General features: G+C 46.5%; 1 protein-coding gene across 2 annotated transcripts in view; it reads left to right on the top strand.

Annotated features, from left to right (window-relative positions):
• The window catches only part of ARFGEF3 (ARFGEF family member 3), a 98,206-nt gene extending 83,503 nt beyond the window's left edge, over positions 1-14,703 (top strand). For both annotated transcript variants that reach the window (XM_032973440.2, XM_076074902.1), the window contains exons 39-42: positions 1,450-1,625; positions 2,155-2,277; positions 2,864-3,090; positions 4,916-14,703. In XM_032973440.2, the coding sequence (XP_032829331.2) occupies positions 1,450-1,625; positions 2,155-2,277; positions 2,864-3,090; positions 4,916-5,107 (718 nt within the window). In that variant the 3' untranslated portion in view covers positions 5,108-14,703. The remainder of the gene's footprint in view (positions 1-1,449; positions 1,626-2,154; positions 2,278-2,863; positions 3,091-4,915) is intronic.
• Positions 14,704-18,730: the final 4,027 nt, after the last annotated feature.

Genomic DNA, 18,730 nt, shown 5'->3' on the forward strand with positions numbered 1-18,730 from the left:
TCATAGGCAGCATTCCTCCTCCTCCAAACACGGCGAGTTGAGTTGATGCCAAAGAGCTCCATTTTGGTCTCATCTGACCACAACACTTTCACCCAGTTGTCCTCTGAATCATTCAAATGGTCATTGGCAAACTTCAGACAGGCATGTAAATGTGCTTTCTTGAGCAGGGGGACCTTGCGGGCGCTGCAGGATTTCAGTCCTTCACGGCGTAGTGTGTTACCAATTGTTTTCTTGGTGACTATGGTCCCAGCTGCCTTGAGATCATTGACAAGATTCTCCCGTGTAGTTCTGGGCTGATTCCTCACCGTTCTCATGATCATTGCAACTCCACGAGGTGAGATCTTGCATGGAGCCCCAGGCCGAGGGAGATTGACTGTTCTTTTGTGTTTCTTCCATTTGCGAATAATCACACCAACTGTTGTCACCTTCTCACCAAGCTGCTTGGCAATGGTCTTGTAGCCCATTCCAGCCTTGTGTAAGTCTACAATCTTGTCCCTGACATCCTTGGAGAGCTCTTTGGTCTTGGCCATGGTGGAGAGTTTGGAATCTGATTGATTGATTGCTTCTGTGGACAGGTGTCTTTTATACAGGTAACAAGCTGAGATTAGGAGCACTCCCTTTAAGAATGTGCTCCTCAGCTCATTACCTGTATAAAAGACACCTGGGAGCCAGAAATCTTTCTGATTGAGAGGGGGTCAAATACTTATTTCCCTCATTAAAATGCAAATCAAATTATAGCATTTTTGACATGCGTTTTTCTGGATTTTGTTGTTGTTATTCTGTCTCTCACTGTTCAAATAAACCTACCATTAAAATTATAGACTGATCATTTCTTTGTCAGTGGGCAAACGTACAAAATCAGCAGGGGATCAAATACTTTTTTCCCTCACTGTAATAGATAAGAGTGTAACGCGTTTATTGAATTGAGCAAGGTTATTATAAGAACGGAGGGGTTCGGTGGAAAGAGACGATGGGAGGGAATTCCAAACTGTGGAGCTGTGCGATGGAAGAAGCAGAAAGAAAAGAGTTGTTGCCTGCAGTGCCGGTAGCTGAACACGGTTAAGGGATGAGACAACACAAGAATGTATTTGTACGCGTTTGTGTGTACTTGCGTGGGGAGCTGTGGTGTGGCGGTTAGCGCCCTGCGCGATGAACCTGGCGTCCCGAGTTCAATTGCTGCTCACGGCCAACATCACTGACGAATATCTAACCTAAATCGACTCGGCCTCAATTGTGTACATGGTGCGGTGTGTAAACATCGCTCTTTGGAAGACAAAGGTGGCCGGGCGTGATGCTGGCCACCTACCCCCTCGTGTGCCGTGCTGACCTTCGTAGGTGTTCGCTAACAGCACTTGCCCCAACAGTCTGTGAAGGCTACACGGGGATGGGGGAGGATCTTTGTCTTTGTCTTTGTTTTTTTGCCGCGTCTACACGCACACGTATGCGCAGCGGCAAGCGGCGGCAGCAGCGTGAGTGGTGGGAGAGCACGGGCGGCAAGATCTACACAGTGGCCACGGATCGCACCATCAGCAAGCTCGTGGCTGAGTACAAGCGGCGCAAGCAGCAGCACACGCTGACGACCTTTGTGCGCGAGCCCACGCGCCCTGGCCTCGCCGCCAATGCAGGTGAGCACCTCCCAGCAGCGCGGTGTCCAATATACACTGACGGGTCGGTGGTTGGGTGGATTGGTGGGTGAAGGGTGAATAGATGGATGGATTAGTGAGTAGGTGGGTGGGTGTGTGGATGAATTGGTGAGTGAATGAGTGGATGGGTGCACAAGTAGGTAGGTGAATGGATGAGTGAATGAGTAGATGGGTAGGTGGGTGGATAAATGGATAGATAAGTGTGTGAATGAGCGGCTGGGGAGATGGGTAGGTGGATGGATGAGTGGTTGGATGCTTGAGTGACTAAATGAGTGAGTGGGTGGGTGGATGGACGGGTGGATGAGTGATACGCTGAGTAGGTGGGTGAGTGAGTGAACGAGTGGCCGGTTCGGTGAGTGAGTTATGCCAATGAAATCCAAGATCCAATTAAAATGTGTGGGTAGTATTTGTGTAAACAGTGCTGCACTCTACACTACCACACATGGCGAGCGCTGAGTATCCTTCCGCTCACTCTTTGGACACTGGTGATCTTTCTCCTCCTCCTCCACAGATGGATCCTCAGTGAAGAACCCGTGTCAGTCTACAGGAGGTCAGAGGTCGTCACTGGTGCTGAGCCCACGGCCGATGCAGCAGCAGGCAGAGGGCACGACGGACCCTGTTGCCCCACTAGGAGGCATGTACCCCACCTTCCGGCCCGCCTTGCAGCATCCCACGCATTGTCATTATATGTTGAATTGTCATGATTCAAGAATCATTTTGTATCGATCATTCTTTCCTGTATGTACAGTTCTGTCCTAATTGTCTTTCTCATTTGCACTGCCAGTCTCATTTGTACTTCCTCAGTCATCATGTCTGTACCATCTGTCTTGTTTGTAAAAATTGTATTTGTATCGTTTGGTACCATCTCATTCACATTTGCACCATCGGTTTCATTTGTAAATTGGACTGTTTGAGTCAATTGCGCCATCTCTGTATTCTGAATTACTTTCGCTGCCCTTTTCACATGTGGCTGTCTCTTTGGTAATGCCTATCGTCTACCTTATCTGTGCTGCGTTTCGTTTTTAGTGTCTCTGTCCCTTGTGCTGTCCCATTTTTTCGTCCCATTCACATCCTGACGGTTATCGTGAAGGGGAAGAATGGGCAAGAACACATTTCGGTGACTGAAATTATCCCATGAATCAATTCTCCCACTCGCGGCTCGACGCCTGTACCGCTGCTCCACTAATCGGCTACGACCGCTGAAACCTTCTCTCTGCCAGGGCCCGGGCCTCCATGTGAGGGCGTCCGTCCCGCCGGCCTGGCGGGGCTGCCGAGCCCAGGGGGGCTGGGCCCGCTGGGCGAGGGGGGGCCGCTCCCCCCAAGGCGATCTTCGTCCACGAGCGGCCCCGAGACTCCGCGCTCGGAGCGCTTCCCGCGCAGTCGCTCGGCGAGCCAGAGCTCGGCTTCTCCGTCCGGAGCCTCGCGGGACTCCGAAGCTCAGCTGCAGGTGAGGGGGGCGAGGGGGCGTGGGAGAAGTCGGGCTAGGGTGGAACGAAAGCATTGGACACGGTCTCTGTCTTTGAAGATTTGATCACAAAAAGCAGTTCTAAAGAACACGAATTTCTATAGATCTGCTTTTTGCATTTAGTTTGTTGTCATTCACTGCACCTCCGATGAGCACGGTTGGCTACGTACGGTGCGAAAGAAGTTAAACAGACTTTCATAGATTTGTTATGCTTCTGGCCGGGGAGAGCTCTGCTTGGTGAGATAAGACTGTGGCTGACAATCGAATGGTGTCCGATCGACATTTAGATATAATTATATAAAACGTATATATTGACATGTAAACGTATAGAAATGTAGAAAGATAGGCAGGTGAACGAACAGAGAACGCATCTGCTTCATCACTGAAACAAAATGGTCTGCGAACCACAAGGCCCTTGGAGACCAGGTAATTGTGTTGTTCCATTTGGGCCTGAAAGTAATTATATACTCTGTGCAATCTTTGTTTTGTAACCCACGGCTCTTTTGCAATTGAGACTTGTGTGTCAATTTAATCTCTCTTTGTTCGTGTGTGTCGTCACGAGATGGTAGGATTATGAGGTTTGAGAATGTTTAATGGCGTCATGTGAGAGTGCAACGTTCGTTTGTTGAGCACTCGGAACAAAGCGAGTGGCCAAGGCGTTGCATGCGGATTGAGTTACCGCGATGTGCCAGGCTGCAGGAGTTACAAATGAATGAGGGCACCACAAGTCTCTCGGTAAAAAAAAAAGTGTGCAGCACGGCCGATTCGATTATGATATTGGTGATGGGTTGCGAGACCCAGGGATGGATAAGAAAAGGCTAGGCTCAGGACACTGGGAGCAGAGACCACAAGGCCGCAGTGGGGATAGCAGCTGGTCGTTGAACATTGCTCTTCCCAGAGCAACTCTGGTGCAGAAGAAACGCGTGAAAGGGCGTCTACGACTGAGACCAGCGAGTAAGGATACAGTAGAGGCTGGGTGATGATGATCTCACCTGCAAGCAATCCGGAAACCCCGTGACATCGACCCTTTTCTTCCTTCATGTATGGGGGAGTTATTCATTTTAACGGGGCAAACTTTGGACGAGTTTTTACTTCGCTGATCCTCTGAAAGTAGCGCGTGGCCCGTTAAACAAATGCTGCTGGGTTGACCGATTTTATAGACACGCACACTGGGGCCTCAGGGCACCCTCGATTAGGATGGTTGGCTACGTACGGTCCGAAAGAAGTTCAACATACACACACACAATGCATATTCAACGAGCGCGTTGATACACGACCACCATGCACAACAGGTCGTCGTGGGCGATGACATGGCCAAGTGGTGTCGTACATTTTCCGCTTGTTGCAGAGGTTTGTGGTATGAGCCGCGCGAACCGCCCTAGTTGATACTGTGAGTGGATAATTTAGCATCACCGTCTGGAAGTTAAAGATCGCGTGACGTTTGGAAAAGAGGAAGGGGCCATGTGTGGTGGTGGTGGCGGTGTTATGGTCCTGAATTTGAGTGTAAAAAAGACTTTCTCAGTTTGCTTAAAATACTTTATTGGGAAAACCATTAATGGCAGAATAATTTCCGTTTGTAGGCAGGTGATGGGTGTACAACTTAAGCCGCACAGGGACAGTTTCCCCCTTTTGGGATCCGCTTGGCTAGACTGCAGCATGGCAATTGGAGTGGTTCAGATGAGATCTGGTGTGAGGCGCTTTTGAGTCGCCGATTTGAAGTCAAATCAGCCCACCCATTATGTACGTGCAATCCCTTATCCTTGAACGGTGGCTGACGCGGGATATCTGCGCGCTGCCCAATTCGCAGGCGTGGACCAACATGGTGCTCATGCTGCTCAACCAGCTGCTGGGGCTGCCCGAGCCGGCGTTCGTCGCGCTACAGCCGGCCATATTCCCCAGCCTGAGCCAGCTGACGTGCCACGTGACGGACTCGCGCGTGCGCCAAGCCGTGCGCGACTGGCTCGGCCGACTTGGCCGTGTCTACAGCATCATCGCGTAGCCTCTTTGCCCCCGCCACCCTCGCTGTCCTCCGCTCCTTTAACCCCATTCCCGTTTCCCCACGCGCGCACACGCACGCACGCACGCACGTACACGTACATGCGCACGTACACACACGCGCACTGCCCGGAGGGGTTCGGAGCCCGTTTGCCGGGCGTGTTTGTGGCATGCGCCTCGTATCAGCACTTTGGAGGCAGGGGTTTGCGTCTCTCGTATTCAGTCTCCAAACCCTGCTGAGCTGCGAGGTGGCCAGGAGGTGGTCGTACGACAAAGGTGGGTTCGTGAAACCATCGTTACACACAACTCGGTTATTCTCTCGCTCTCGCAAACGTTGTTAGCAAGGGGTTGGCCAAACGTCTCTCAATGCCAGGACCTTCCTGAAACTTGCTGAGACTTCCCTGAATATATATAGGATATTATTATTGCATTAATTCGTAGAAATTACACTGCATATATTGCACATAAAGCACACTTTCCCCAAAAATATAATATTTTGGATTTATAACAGATTACTCACAATAACGCCGTTCGTGGGAACTCAACTGATAATGAAGAGCAGTTGTGTAGTCGGAAATACAGGTGCAACAGAATCCGCTTTACAGAAACGGCTTCGCCCTCATGGACCCACTTGGCGGATCCCGTGCGTAGACGACCCCACACTGATGCCTACTGCCTCATCGTGGATTCTGAATGTGCAATTGAGTTGGGTACCTCCTTTGGGTAATGAGGAGACTGGGAAAGCAGCCACGGTGTTGTGTATAGATACACTCGTCTTAAAACATCGGATAAGGACATTTCCGTCATTAAGAAAAATTGCAGTTTTACATCGCAAATCCCATATCGCAACTGGAATTTGGTGGGAAGCACGATGATGCATTAAGAATATCACTTTGTAGGAAGAGTTCTCATGAAGCACGGCACTTTGTGTCGTCAGTCTGATGCAGTTGAAACTGCCTGGGCTTTCCTGCGTTGAGCCTTTTAGATGGATCGATTGACGCACTTTTTCAAGGTTGCAAAGTTCACAAAGTTTGCCAGAGGTGGTCTCTTGGTTATGTAGTGATGCCGACACACTTTCTTGCTTTACTGAGAGCCTTTCTTTTTTGACACAACACTTCATGGATGTGAAAAGCTCCAATTTGAGATGCCACATCTCCATACTCCGTTTTTCAAAGTGCACAGTTCTCAATCATACGGTTTCAAACACGTTGCACTGTCTAAGAGATACACATCCTGCATGTGTCTCAGCAACGTGCTGTGCACCCGTCTTCTGGATTTATTATTTTAAGCCTTGTAACCACGTGGAAAAACGTGGCCGTGCCCTGAACAATTTTGCATTTTCGTATCGCCCATCTAATCATGCCGTTCGTGCTGTGGCGAAGCGTGACACAGGCGCTGAACCCTTGTTCTGTAGCGGCGTCACATTTCACTCGGAATCCATCCACGTTGAGCAAAGCCACTCCTGGGGGACTGGCAGTGGCTTCGTGGTCTCTTGTGATGAGAAAAGGGGGGGCTCGCTTTCCACGGCAACTACAACTTTCCAACGTTGTCCACCCCCACCTGTGGCTCGTGCTGCCTACTGATCCAAACCCACGCCCACTGTGAAGACTTCAGAAACACGCGTTCGGAGTATTTGGCTCCTGCTATAAATTTCAACGTGATAAGCCACTTCGTTGAGCTATCATTTGTGGCCAGGTCACTTCTGATATATAAAAAAAGCTATATAGCTCAAGGGGCCTTGTCTGGTAAAATACATTTTTTTTTTATTTCAGTTGTGTTTCTTTATGTTGAACAAATTGAATACTTACAAAACAGCAGAGACATTTTATGAAGTGAATAATGCACGTCACTCCATTACATTTTTACTGCGAACCACCTAATAGCAATACACACGTTGACTGCCTTGTGTTTACCGCCAGTGCAGCAGCAGCAGCAGCCTTGTTGCTTGCGTGTAACAACTTACTTTTGTTATTTTTTTTATCGTTACACGAGGTAATCCTCATTTTAGTCTTCAAAACTGACGCTGAGGGATAATGCTTGGGCTGTGGGACCAATCCCTTGAGTGTTTTAATGCACGTTGCAGAAAAAAGGGGAGTTGTGAGGAGAAACCAGAGGCACGTGAATGGAGAATGCTCAAAATCGCATGGACAGTCGGTCGTGAACCTACTTGCTGTACTGCCCCCCCCCCCCCACGGGCACAATATTACTAGCCAGAAGGTGGGTGTCCGCTCTCAAACTCCAGAGCATGTAAAATGAATTGGTTGCCATGTCCAAATGCGACCGAACAAGGCCATAGAATGTTCAGTATTTCCTAGTAGTGTAAATTTGGAGCCACAAGTAAAATGATCATGGGTAAAGGTGCAACCTGGATTACATACATCTCCTGCCTTGCTATCCTGTGAGTGTTTGCACGAGTGTGTTTTCCCATGACAATGACGGGGTTTTTTTCCATAATTGGTGTTATCTTAATTACTAGGGTGTCTTCTGCTGTAAAACGGCCGTTAAAGATGCTAAAGATCCAGACGTTAAAAGATCCCTTAATATCAAGTACTGTCTGTACTGCGGTGTCCCTTAAGTAGATTCTTACCACTGTATGAAGTATAAGTTAACAAACATCAAAGCAACAGCTTTTCGTTGACTTGTAGGTTACAGGTCATTGGCAATTGCAGCCGGGAAAAAACATGGAATTTATTTTATATCAATGCATACGAGAGAATGGCTTGACGACCACACAAGAGGTTGGTGTCAGGAAGATGTGGCCGCCACTTGAGCATATTGACACAAGACAGAGGAAAGTGGAAACACCTCTGGGGCCATCTCCCATGGATCACGATGATGCATACGAATGTAAAAAAAAACATAGCTACATGGATAAAAACACAAAGCACAAACGATGCCGTTAGAGCTTGCACGAGCTTACGCTGCACAGATAATCTCTAGTGAGTGTGAAGGTAGTATACATGTGCCGTGTTGAGTTGCTGCCAAGGTATATAAGCAAACCCAACGGAGCTTCCTGTGCCTTTTGAAGCCGGTGGCTTTAAAGCGGGTAGTGCGCACGCATATTCTTAAATCATTAGGCTTACAAGTTACACTGGGGTCATTTCCTGTAATCTAATGCATTTAAAACAAGACTTACCGAAAGACCCAAAGAATACGACTTAAAGGCGCAATGGAAAGCTGTGAAACTCCCAAATCCCACTTGGGTATGGCCAGGCGACGGCAGTACAGCAAATGGGTCGTTCACCTGTCTGTTCAGATCTTTTCGCCGTTATCTTGTAAACGTGGGTGTTTTTGTCTTCTGGGTTCTCTGGCTTTCTCGCATACATAACATACATTCAAACACTCCTAACCGTGGAAATGGACAAACATCCTCTCGTAAAGATGCTCCTGAAAAAGTCTCGAGGCTTAGCGATGCTTTCCTTTTATACGTGAATTTACGTACATATTAATTGTTACATATTTTGGCTCCTGTCGCTGGGATATGTATTCCATTGTTTAACCTTTCTTACCGATTGCTTGTCCAGCGGTGCCAATGGAAGGAGCCTTCCCATAGTCAGACAGTGCTTGAAAAGGGCAGCAGTGCCGAGCATTTGCCCACATTTAAGAACGGTGCCAAGTCGGCCCCGGTTTTTCTGTTTTTTGTTTGTTTGGCAGCTTTTGGTATCTCATCATTATTTGGATGAACCTTTGGTTTTAATTTGTTTGCATTTGGAATGTTTTGGTCGCGTTTCTTTACGTTTCGTGCTTAAGCGGATATATGTGACGGATTCGGCTTTGTCTTTAAAATTATTTTTGTATCGATGTTTTTTTTTCATCGGAGGTAATTTCAATTTGGCTAAGCTGATTTTGCCATTTAATGAGTTTCAATGTTGTTGAATAATTCATTGGCTTGTCTTTTTTTTAATATGCAAGGTCATTTTGGTTTGTGTGTTTTATTTACAGCTTTATATTTAAATAATGTTTTATGCGAACCTTAAATGTGCACGTTACATCATCTGATAACTTATTTTTAAGACATTTTACTGCAACAGAAAGACAAGGAAATTGTTTCGAAATTAATTACATTCATTTTCTGAGCTGGGAGTGTTTATATAGTCCAGGGGAACTTGTGGTTATTAATAATGTTGTATATGTAGACCATTATAATGAATCAGTATCGATGGTGTCGACCAATGCCGAGCTTTGTAACGCTTGTTACTTTAATAATTTTCACCCTGCACAAATATCGTTTTTAGGAACATTTCTTCACCCGCTACCCCCACCCTGAACTTGCCAAGATTTCTGGCCAGAAGAGGGTGCACCATGCCTGGCTTGCACGCCTCGGCCGCAAAAGGTTGGGGGTTGGTAGGGACACAACGATATGGGTGCAGAGTTGGAAATTATGGGACCAAAAAGTTTTTATTTGATGGAAATATCGGCTCCAGGTTTCGGTAAATTAGCGTAGTAGCGGTACACCGGTAGTGCGTCAGTATAAAAAAAAAGCTAATTTTTCGTAATCATTATTTTCCCGCGATTCGCAACCCCGCTCATAAAATCTTGCGCGGTGGTGCGTCAAAATCAGTTGTCGTGATGTCGAAGCAGTCGGAAGGCGAATGTTATCAGCAGCTGAACGAGAAGGTTCAGTCTGTTGCCGTACAGCAGCACCCAGCCTGGTGAGGATCGGATCGGTGTTCCAAAGGCAAGGTTTGACTCCTGGTGCCCTAGACTTGGTCGGACGGTTCCTCGATTCATTTCCGGAATCATCTTTTTTTGTGCGGACGGTGGCATAAAAAGATGATGACTCGTGGTGTCACACGTTGGAATGGGGACAGCAGCTGTTGAATCTGAGTGCAACTTCTGATGGAGAGTCCTGGAGCTCGCTCAAGGGCAACAGCGACATCGTCGAGACTGTTTTATGAGGACCGGTGTGATGTTATGCTGCACCGGTGTGATGTTATGAGGACCGGTGTGATGTTATGCTGCACCGGTGTGATGTTATGCTGCACCGGTGTACCGCCAATGCATCAAAATAGTTTTTTTTATAAAGAAAAAAGTTGACCACTCTTACGTGGGTTATCTGCATGCACCCTGCTTTCCCCATGCACAATATTACTGTGGTAAAAAAAAAATATCTCCAACAAAACCCTCCCCAAACAGCATTGAGAATCGGTGAGGCTCTGCTGGGTTAAGATTTAAAAGCATAACTGTATGTATGTTGAACTTCTTTCGCACCCTACATCGTCAACTATGATAATCGGAGGTGTGGGGGAAGGACAACAAACAACTAATTTAGTTTAAATACTGTACTGTATGCTGTTAGGTTCCCTTTTTATTCCGTCACATCCTATTATTAAATAGCATTACTGCATGTACATAAATGAACAGTCATTTCGTTTTTATTGTCTATGGTTGTTGGTAAAAGCAGTGCTACAGAAAGACATGAAGTTTAGTTTTAACGTTACATTAATTTATTGCTATAACAACCAATATGTTCAATGATTTAAGGCATGTTGATACTCCTCTTCTTCCTGTTGATGACAACATTTCCCAGGCGACAATATCCGATCCTACATAACTTACACAGTTGTCAAAACACAAGACAAAGCTTTCAAGGCATGCACGGAGGTGTATCATCCGTCTCTGAATGGCATAGATGGCAAGATTGACCGGTTGGAATGTCGGCAACACGTCCGTGATATAATTAAGTTTCCAAAACAGAAAATCGTGCGCGGCCTTTGGGAGCGCAAACGCACAGAAGCATTCAAAACGAACTCCAGCCGAGATGTTGGCAAACGAAATACCTGGGGACTCTGCCAAATCAGGGGTGATGCACGACCCACGTAGCCATCGCCATGGTGACGGACATGGGCAGGTTTCGAGGAATTCAATTATAAGTCATAAAATCTTTACACCAGTTGTGTGTGTGTTTAGTTTTAAATGACTTCGCTCAAACTAGCAGGCCGAGTTGATGATAACCGGAGTTTACGACAACTCCGGTTGTCGCCAGCGTAGAGTTGCCCCGATCGTTCCCAGGCGCCGAGACTTCGAGGCCACGGCCCCCGTAGGTTTGCGCCGTTCGGCAAAATCTACGCGGAGCTCTGCTGCCGGTTCACTGTTCATAGATTGTCACCGTCAGCCGGATCTGTGGCAGCTCACAAGGCATAAACGTAGCGCTTTCGAGTGATGGCATTGGTGCCATAAGAACGGTGCGAATACCAAAACGTACTTCACTGCCACACCTTTACGGACATCAAACCGCGATGTAGATGAAACTGCGTTTTACAGAACTGTCTTCATCCGGTGACCATGGATTCCATACTTGATCAGTGTTGATCCGGTACGTGGGAATTATTCTTAAGTTGGAAAAGCGAGTAGCCACGGGGACCCATGTATAATAGTGTAATGTGGTACGGAACATGACCTTCCCCCCCTGCTGAAAAGGTTACCTGTGCCACCAACCTCTGCATTCCTGTACATGTGTATTACCATGATACATGTTATTACCATGATACATGTTTATTAACATGATGGCAATGCAGTGAATGTGTTCATGATCAATGAAACCATTGACATTTGGAGCTGTAAATGCAATCGTAGGGTTTGTGAGCAGAGGCAGACTGGCTGGCATAAGCCACTCGTCTTGTGCGTCCACAGTCGCACATCCGGTCATCTCGTCCTTGTGGTTGCACCTGAATGCTGCCGCCCGTGCTCCGTGGGATAGAGTTGTGAGTTACCCGACCGAGAATTCTGTTAACATTGTCTTGTGTCGGCAGACAGAGCGTGGTGCTGACCTGCAGGTCTTGTGGTGTTCCTTTTGAGGACTGTCACAAAGGTGGGCTGTTTGTTCACTCGCCCTCCCAAGCGTGTGGAGGTCACAAGTTCAGTTCCCAAGCTGTGAATGCCTCGTGCTTGGGTTTGACAGACCCAGCTGAGTCACAGCGTGTGGAATTGCCAGCTCCTGCAAGGGCCATGGTCGTCATGGGTTTCCTCCGGCAATTGTGCCATACACTGTATCGTTTGTCGTGCCTTGCAACGCTAAACATTTGTATTGGCACGCTTTACATCATGTTCATGAATGTTATCGAAGTGGATTGCCAAGTGAGAATATATCTGATTTACTCAGTTTTTCCAGTGACAAGTTCGACCGGTTATTCTTGTTTGCTATTAACAGGTCCCTGCAGGGTGGGCTGGTAGGAACATTGGAATTTTGCGCAATTTTATTTTTACACCCCAACAGCACGAGATTTCACTTCGTTAAAGTATTGAAAGGGGACGGACGGACGGACACATTAATCTATTGCAGGCTGGTACACTCAGTTTACAACTTACCAGTAAATGTTTACTTAACGTGCGTCAAATGAATAAAAACGATAAAATCAAGTGTTAGAATAAATTCACCTACAGATGCCCATAATCCCAACATTGACCACAGAGAAAAAAAATATGAGGCGTTGCACCTGCCATGTTCTACATTTCCTACAACAAATACAGCAAGAAAAGATGTCCTTGATTCAACAACTGCCACGTTCTGTTCTCTTGCAATTGGTCTAACAATGTCCACGTGCTTACGTGGTCGTCGTGCTTTGTGAAAGGGTTACGAATGGCCTTTTGTTGAAAAAAAACATTTTAGAACACAGGTATTGGTTAACAATTGTAACATTTGTCGACTTTTATATGGCTTGGCAAACTAAAACAGAAACTGGAGCGCCAGTGCCTTATTTTTTGTCTGACTGGCAAGTGGCACTTTTACAGTCTTAATACGTGACCGTATTTATGTGTGTGGATTTACGTTTTCCCCGATCGGCAGTGCTGCTTCTTTGCTTCCAAACCACTTTTGCTTCCACAAAGCAGTTGTTTTAATATATAGAAAGGAATCGGACGTTATAAATCTAGACTTCATATACAGTCAGCTAGCAGAATTTCTAATTGGCTCTTCTCGGTCATGGGATCGTATTCCTCAGGTTCCTGAACACTTCACTGCCGTTGATTGTATTCGCATAAAGAGTTTATGCCTGGTGGACCTTAATGCTCTGTTTAGTCTGCTGTGGCCTTGTGTTTTTAATGCACTTTTTTCCCCCTTTTGCTGCATCGTGTTAGTGGAAACACGCTTCCGGACACAAATTGGGCCGAATGTTTCGGAGGCCTTTCAGGATTTGCGGGGGGTGGGGGGGGATGTAAACGGACCACACCAGAGCACGGCGTATTTCCTTATCATATGGCCCAGGTGTTATGGAAGAAACTGCCATTTTTCTTAAATTTCACCTGACAAACTTTTTCATGGCGTACATTTTTGTATTCTTGGCAAATGTTTGCTACGGTTACCTGGATTGTGAAAGAGGTGGAAGGGATTGTTTAGTATAAGAGTTGGGACTGACAATTGTAGTGTTAGGCCTTACTCTCTCCCAGGACGTTTGGCCACCGTTGGGGCTTCTCTAGAGCTCCCTCTAGTGGAGGCCTTTCCGGCAGCAATGACACGAATAAGAAATTGCACGGCTGCGCCTTTAACTTTCATGAACATAGTGCATAGCTTTAGCTTGAAGAAAAATACTAAATGGAAACACAGTCCGTCCTAATACGTACTCGTTTATACTGACAATCTCCTCAAGTCCACGACCTTAAGTCTACTACCAATGATAATAGGTTTTTCCTCTTTTTTTTTACTACCAATGTTCACTGCTTGTGCAAAAATTTACCTGCATCACGTGGCACATTTGAACCAATTTCAAGGACCTTGAAGTGACATTGTTTACATGAACAAGCTTAATGTTGGTAAAGAATCGGCTAGAAAATAACGTGTGCATTCCTAGACTTAAATATTCAATGCGCTGAATGTAGAAATACGTTAGGTCACGAAGAACAAAGGCAAAAATCCCACAATACCTTGCAAATAAAATGGATGGTGGCACTGTGGTGAACCTTGACAGAGTGATACCGGGGTGGATTAGCTTTACTCACATCACGTGGTCTAAAGGCACGCTGCAGGTTAGTTCAGACTGCTTTGCATGCATACCATCTGTGCGATCAAGCTTTTCCCATAATACTCTGGCTGTTTCCCATCGTACGGAGCAACTTTAAATGTTTTCATTTGCACATATTGTGTGCGTTTGCATAACAATGCATTGCGAGTTCTTGAGCGCTTAAATGCGCCACAAGGGACGTGACCGATATACAAAAAAAATGCTATCTTTAAAACAAGGCCTTGAAAACCAAAATATTGCCTCAATCTGAGTTTAAGGTGTTGTTGATCGTGTCTGTGTTAAATCTAACACCGCCGTGTTTAGAATTGCCGTTTAGTCGGGAGTGTATCCTAGGATAAGCACAGCGTTGTACAGTGGTAAGCGCTTGCTTGCTTCGCTATCATTTGTGATCATCGGAGCAGGGAAGCCCATCGTGTGTGTGCGAGCGCACATTGTATATGCTGTAGATATTCTACAGTGTTCGAGCCATTGTCTTGTGCTCTATGGCATGTGACTAACAATGTGCTGTCCTCTATATGCTTTGTACGTGGTTTTAGTGTCATAGATTGTAATGATTTGCTGTATTTATTTGGTGGCTATGTGTACTCCCAGCGGAGTTTATTTATTGCTATTTATGAAATAAAGATATGTCGGCATGTCAAAAGGTTTACTTTGTTCTTACTTCAAAGCCTCTTTCATCATTTTACTAATACTCTTCATGGACCATTTGATATCCACCACTTAGACGACCAATTAGGCTGGCTTGGAGGTCATATAGCAGAGCAATAGAACCACTAATGATGAGATAGCAAGATGTTAACTACCTCGCCTGGTATGTAGGAGGTCATGGGTTGAATTCCGACCTAATGCCTGCTGTATATTTGGAGTTGCGTGTTCTCCCCGTGGTCACGTGGATTTGTCTCTGGGTCCTCCGGTTTTTCTCTCTAAATTTAGAATCAAAATCACGCGTTTAGTATATTTGGCTGCTATACATTTCCACGTGACGATAAGCTACTTAGTTGAGCTATCATTTTTGATACCCAGGTCACTTCTGAAAAAGAGATATATCTCAGTGGGCCTTACCTGATAAAATAACACAAAATAGTTTAGTTTACTATAACATGCTGGTGGAAAGACAGTTACCCTTAATTTTTGGTGGAAACCAATAATTGGAAAATATTTATTAATCTCGAGGCAGATACCAGCACACTCCGAATTCTCATTCTCAAACTCCAGTCTGTTTTTTGCCACCACAGAAACCAACAAAATACAAAACGCTCCCTGGGAGCATTTTGTATCGCCACTCCGTGCAATGGAACCTCGGGCTCCCTTCCCATCGTCCCTCGTTTCTGATTTCCGGTGACCCACATATAGGACATTTTATCACTGCATATTTTAGACTGGTGTTCCTCAAACTTTTTGGGCCCGCGGACCACTCAGCCGATGAAAACATTCCATGATAAAACGCATTCAACGTATCTCTAAAGAACAGAAATACAAAATTATTCATTAGTGTAACATAAAAAACGTTTTTAACACAGCTATACGTTCTTTTATGGGGGGTGGGGCATTTATATCCAGTGACGTGCGGTGAGGTCAATGGCTTGGGAGGCACTGGCTAGTATCAGAGCCAGATTTACACACTGACGGGGGCGTGTATGACACGCCCCCCTCTGAGGCAGATGTGATAGCTGCCCCCCTTTGTGCTTTTTCATTGCAGTTTTATGACGAGACCAGCGAGCCTAAATATTTTTTTATACACATATACGTGAAATAAGTTACCTGGACTATGGAAGGCGAGGACATGAAATGAAGGGGTCTACAAACATTACATTGGTGACATACTGAGATAGCAAAAGGCACGCGCTTATTGGCCACGCTCCATCCAGTTACTGAGGGGTTGCGCAATCAGAAGGGAGGCTGAGCTCGTCGCTTCCTCACCTCTCATCTCTCCCTGTATTTGCAGCAGAGCCCCGAAAATTTGTCGATTTTTGACTATAAAAATGATTGGAATCATACATAAATTACAGTTATAACACAGATCAGTGTAAAAATCTTAATGTTTTATTTTTTTACTCGCGGGAAGTACCCGGCGTTGCCCGGGCGAAAAAGACACAGACTTACACACACATGGACTTACACACATCGACTCACACACACTTACATCGACCCACACACACATCGACTTGCACACACACACACAAAGCGACTCACACACACACACATCGATCTACACACACACACATCGACTTACACACACACACATGGACTTACACACACACACATGGACGCACACACGCACATGGACTCACACACATGGACTAACACACATCGACTTACAGACGCACATATCAATGTACAGACACACAGCGACTCACACACACACACATTGACTTACGCACACACACACATCGACCTACACACACACATATGGACTTAAACACACATATTGGCTAACACGCACACATCGACCGACACAAATGGACCCACACACACAGACACATCGACTAACACACACACATCGACTGACACACACACATCGACTTAAACACACACCGCACACACAATGGACGAACACAAACAAACACAGCGGTTGTCACACACAACAACAGCCGCTATTCGCCACTAAGTGGCGGTGACATCACCACGACGCTTGTGCAGGCTATGTGCACCTTGAGGCCACGTGAAGTGTCGAACTCCCGCTGCCTAGAGATAACGAGGCAGACCCAGATGCCAGAGGTCGACTGACAGACGACTGGCTGATACACCACCTGTGCCCCCTACTGTGCCAACCTGCTGTGCTTTAGCCACTTGGCGCTCCGCTCGTTGTCAGCGTCACTCCTCCGCCCTCCATTGTTGTTGGAGGGCGACTGCCTCCAACTGCCCAGTAGCGTCCTTCACGAGCCTCCTCCACAGAGGCCGATCTTGACACCGCTGGTACCAGTCATCGGCAAGTCCACTCAGCTCCACATCCTTCTCACTCCATCTCTTCTCTAGACCGTGCCGCGCCCGTTTAGCCCCCTCGATCCGGTCGAACAAAAGCTGTTTCGGCATGCGGTAGCTGGGCTTGCGGGATACATGGCCCAGCCAATGCAGCCTTGACGGCCGGAGGAGCTCACTGATGGATTTGTGAGCTCCTCACACAATCTAGCCTGGTTAAACCCAGGATGGATCGTAGGCAGGCCAGCCTAAATGTTTCTAACCGGCGAATGTTTCATTAGGGAGGTCCACGTTTCGCAAGCGTAGAGAAGGGAGGGAATGACTGTGGCCGAGAAGACCTGAAGCTTCGTGCGGAGCGACAGACCAGGTAGCTTCCACAAAGCGTTACGCAACAAATTAAAAGATAATGCCGCTCGACTGATTCGGAGTGAGAACTCTCTGCTGTTAAACCGGAGCTGGTCATGAGCACACTGACCAGGTATGGAAAACTCTCCACTCTCTCCACTACTGCCCTATCACCAATTAGGAGTTGTGAGGGTGGAGTGTCCGATGGGACAATACCCAGGCAGGTGCTTAGTTTTGGTGGGGCTGATGGTAAGTCCCCACCTCTTAGTGGCAAGCTCCAGGTTCAGCAGCAGCGCCTCCAACTCGTCCTCTGAGTGAGCAGCATTTACCAGATCATCAGCATACATAACATGGTTGGGCAATAGGGAGCCATCCCTTGACCGCACCCGGGCATTGATCAGCCTCCCATTGTATCTGTACCAGATGGAAATTCCTCCGATACAGCTATTGAAGGCTTCACGAACTACGTGGTCGAAGAACAGAGGGAAAAAAGTATTTGATCCCCTGCTGATTTTGTACGTTTGCCCACTGACAAAGAAATGATCAGTCTATAATTTTAATGGTAGGTTTATTTGAACAGTGAGAGACAGAATAACAACAAAAATTCGGAAAAACGCATGTCAAAAATGTTATAAATTTATTTGCATTTTAATTAGGGAAATAAGTATTTGACCACCTCTCAATAAGAAATATTTCTGGCTCCCAGGTGTCTTTTACATAGGTAACGAGCTGAGATTAGTAGCACACTCTTAAAGGGAGTGCTCCTAATCTCTGCTTGTTACCTGTATACAAGACACCTGTCCACAGAAGCAATCAATCAAGATTCCAAACTCTCCACCATGGCCAAGACCAAAGAGCTATCCAAGGATGTCAGAGACAAGATTGTAGACCTACACAAGGCTGGAATGGGCTACAAGACCATTGCCAAGCAGCTTGGTGAGGTGACAACAGATGGTACGATTATTCACAAACGGAAGAAACGCAATAACTGTCAATCTCCCTCGGCCTGGGGCTCCATGCAAGATCTCACCTCGTGGAGTTGCAATGATCATGAGAACGGTGAGGAATCAGCCCAGAACTAAACGGGAGGATCTTGTTAATGATATCAAGGCAGGTGGGACCATAGTCACCAAAAAAACAATTGGTAACACACTATGCCGCGAACGACTGAAATCCTGCAGCTCCCGCAAGGTCTCCATGCTCAAGAAAGCACACATACATGCCCGTCTGAAGTTGCCAATGAACATCTGAATGATTCAGAGGACAACTGGGTGAAAGTTTTGTGGTCAGATGAGACCAAAATGGAGCTCTTTGGCATCAACTCAACTCGCCGTGTTTGGAGGAAGAATGCTGACTATGACCCCGAAGAACACCATCCCCACCGTCAAACATGGAGGTAGAAACAT

The sequence above is a fragment of the Petromyzon marinus genome, chromosome 51 (genome assembly GCF_048934315.1).
Source record: "Petromyzon marinus isolate PM22_M1 ecotype Great Lakes invasive population chromosome 51, UKy_Petmar_22M1.pri1.0, whole genome shotgun sequence".
Taxonomy (NCBI): Eukaryota; Metazoa; Chordata; class Hyperoartia; order Petromyzontiformes; family Petromyzontidae; genus Petromyzon; species Petromyzon marinus.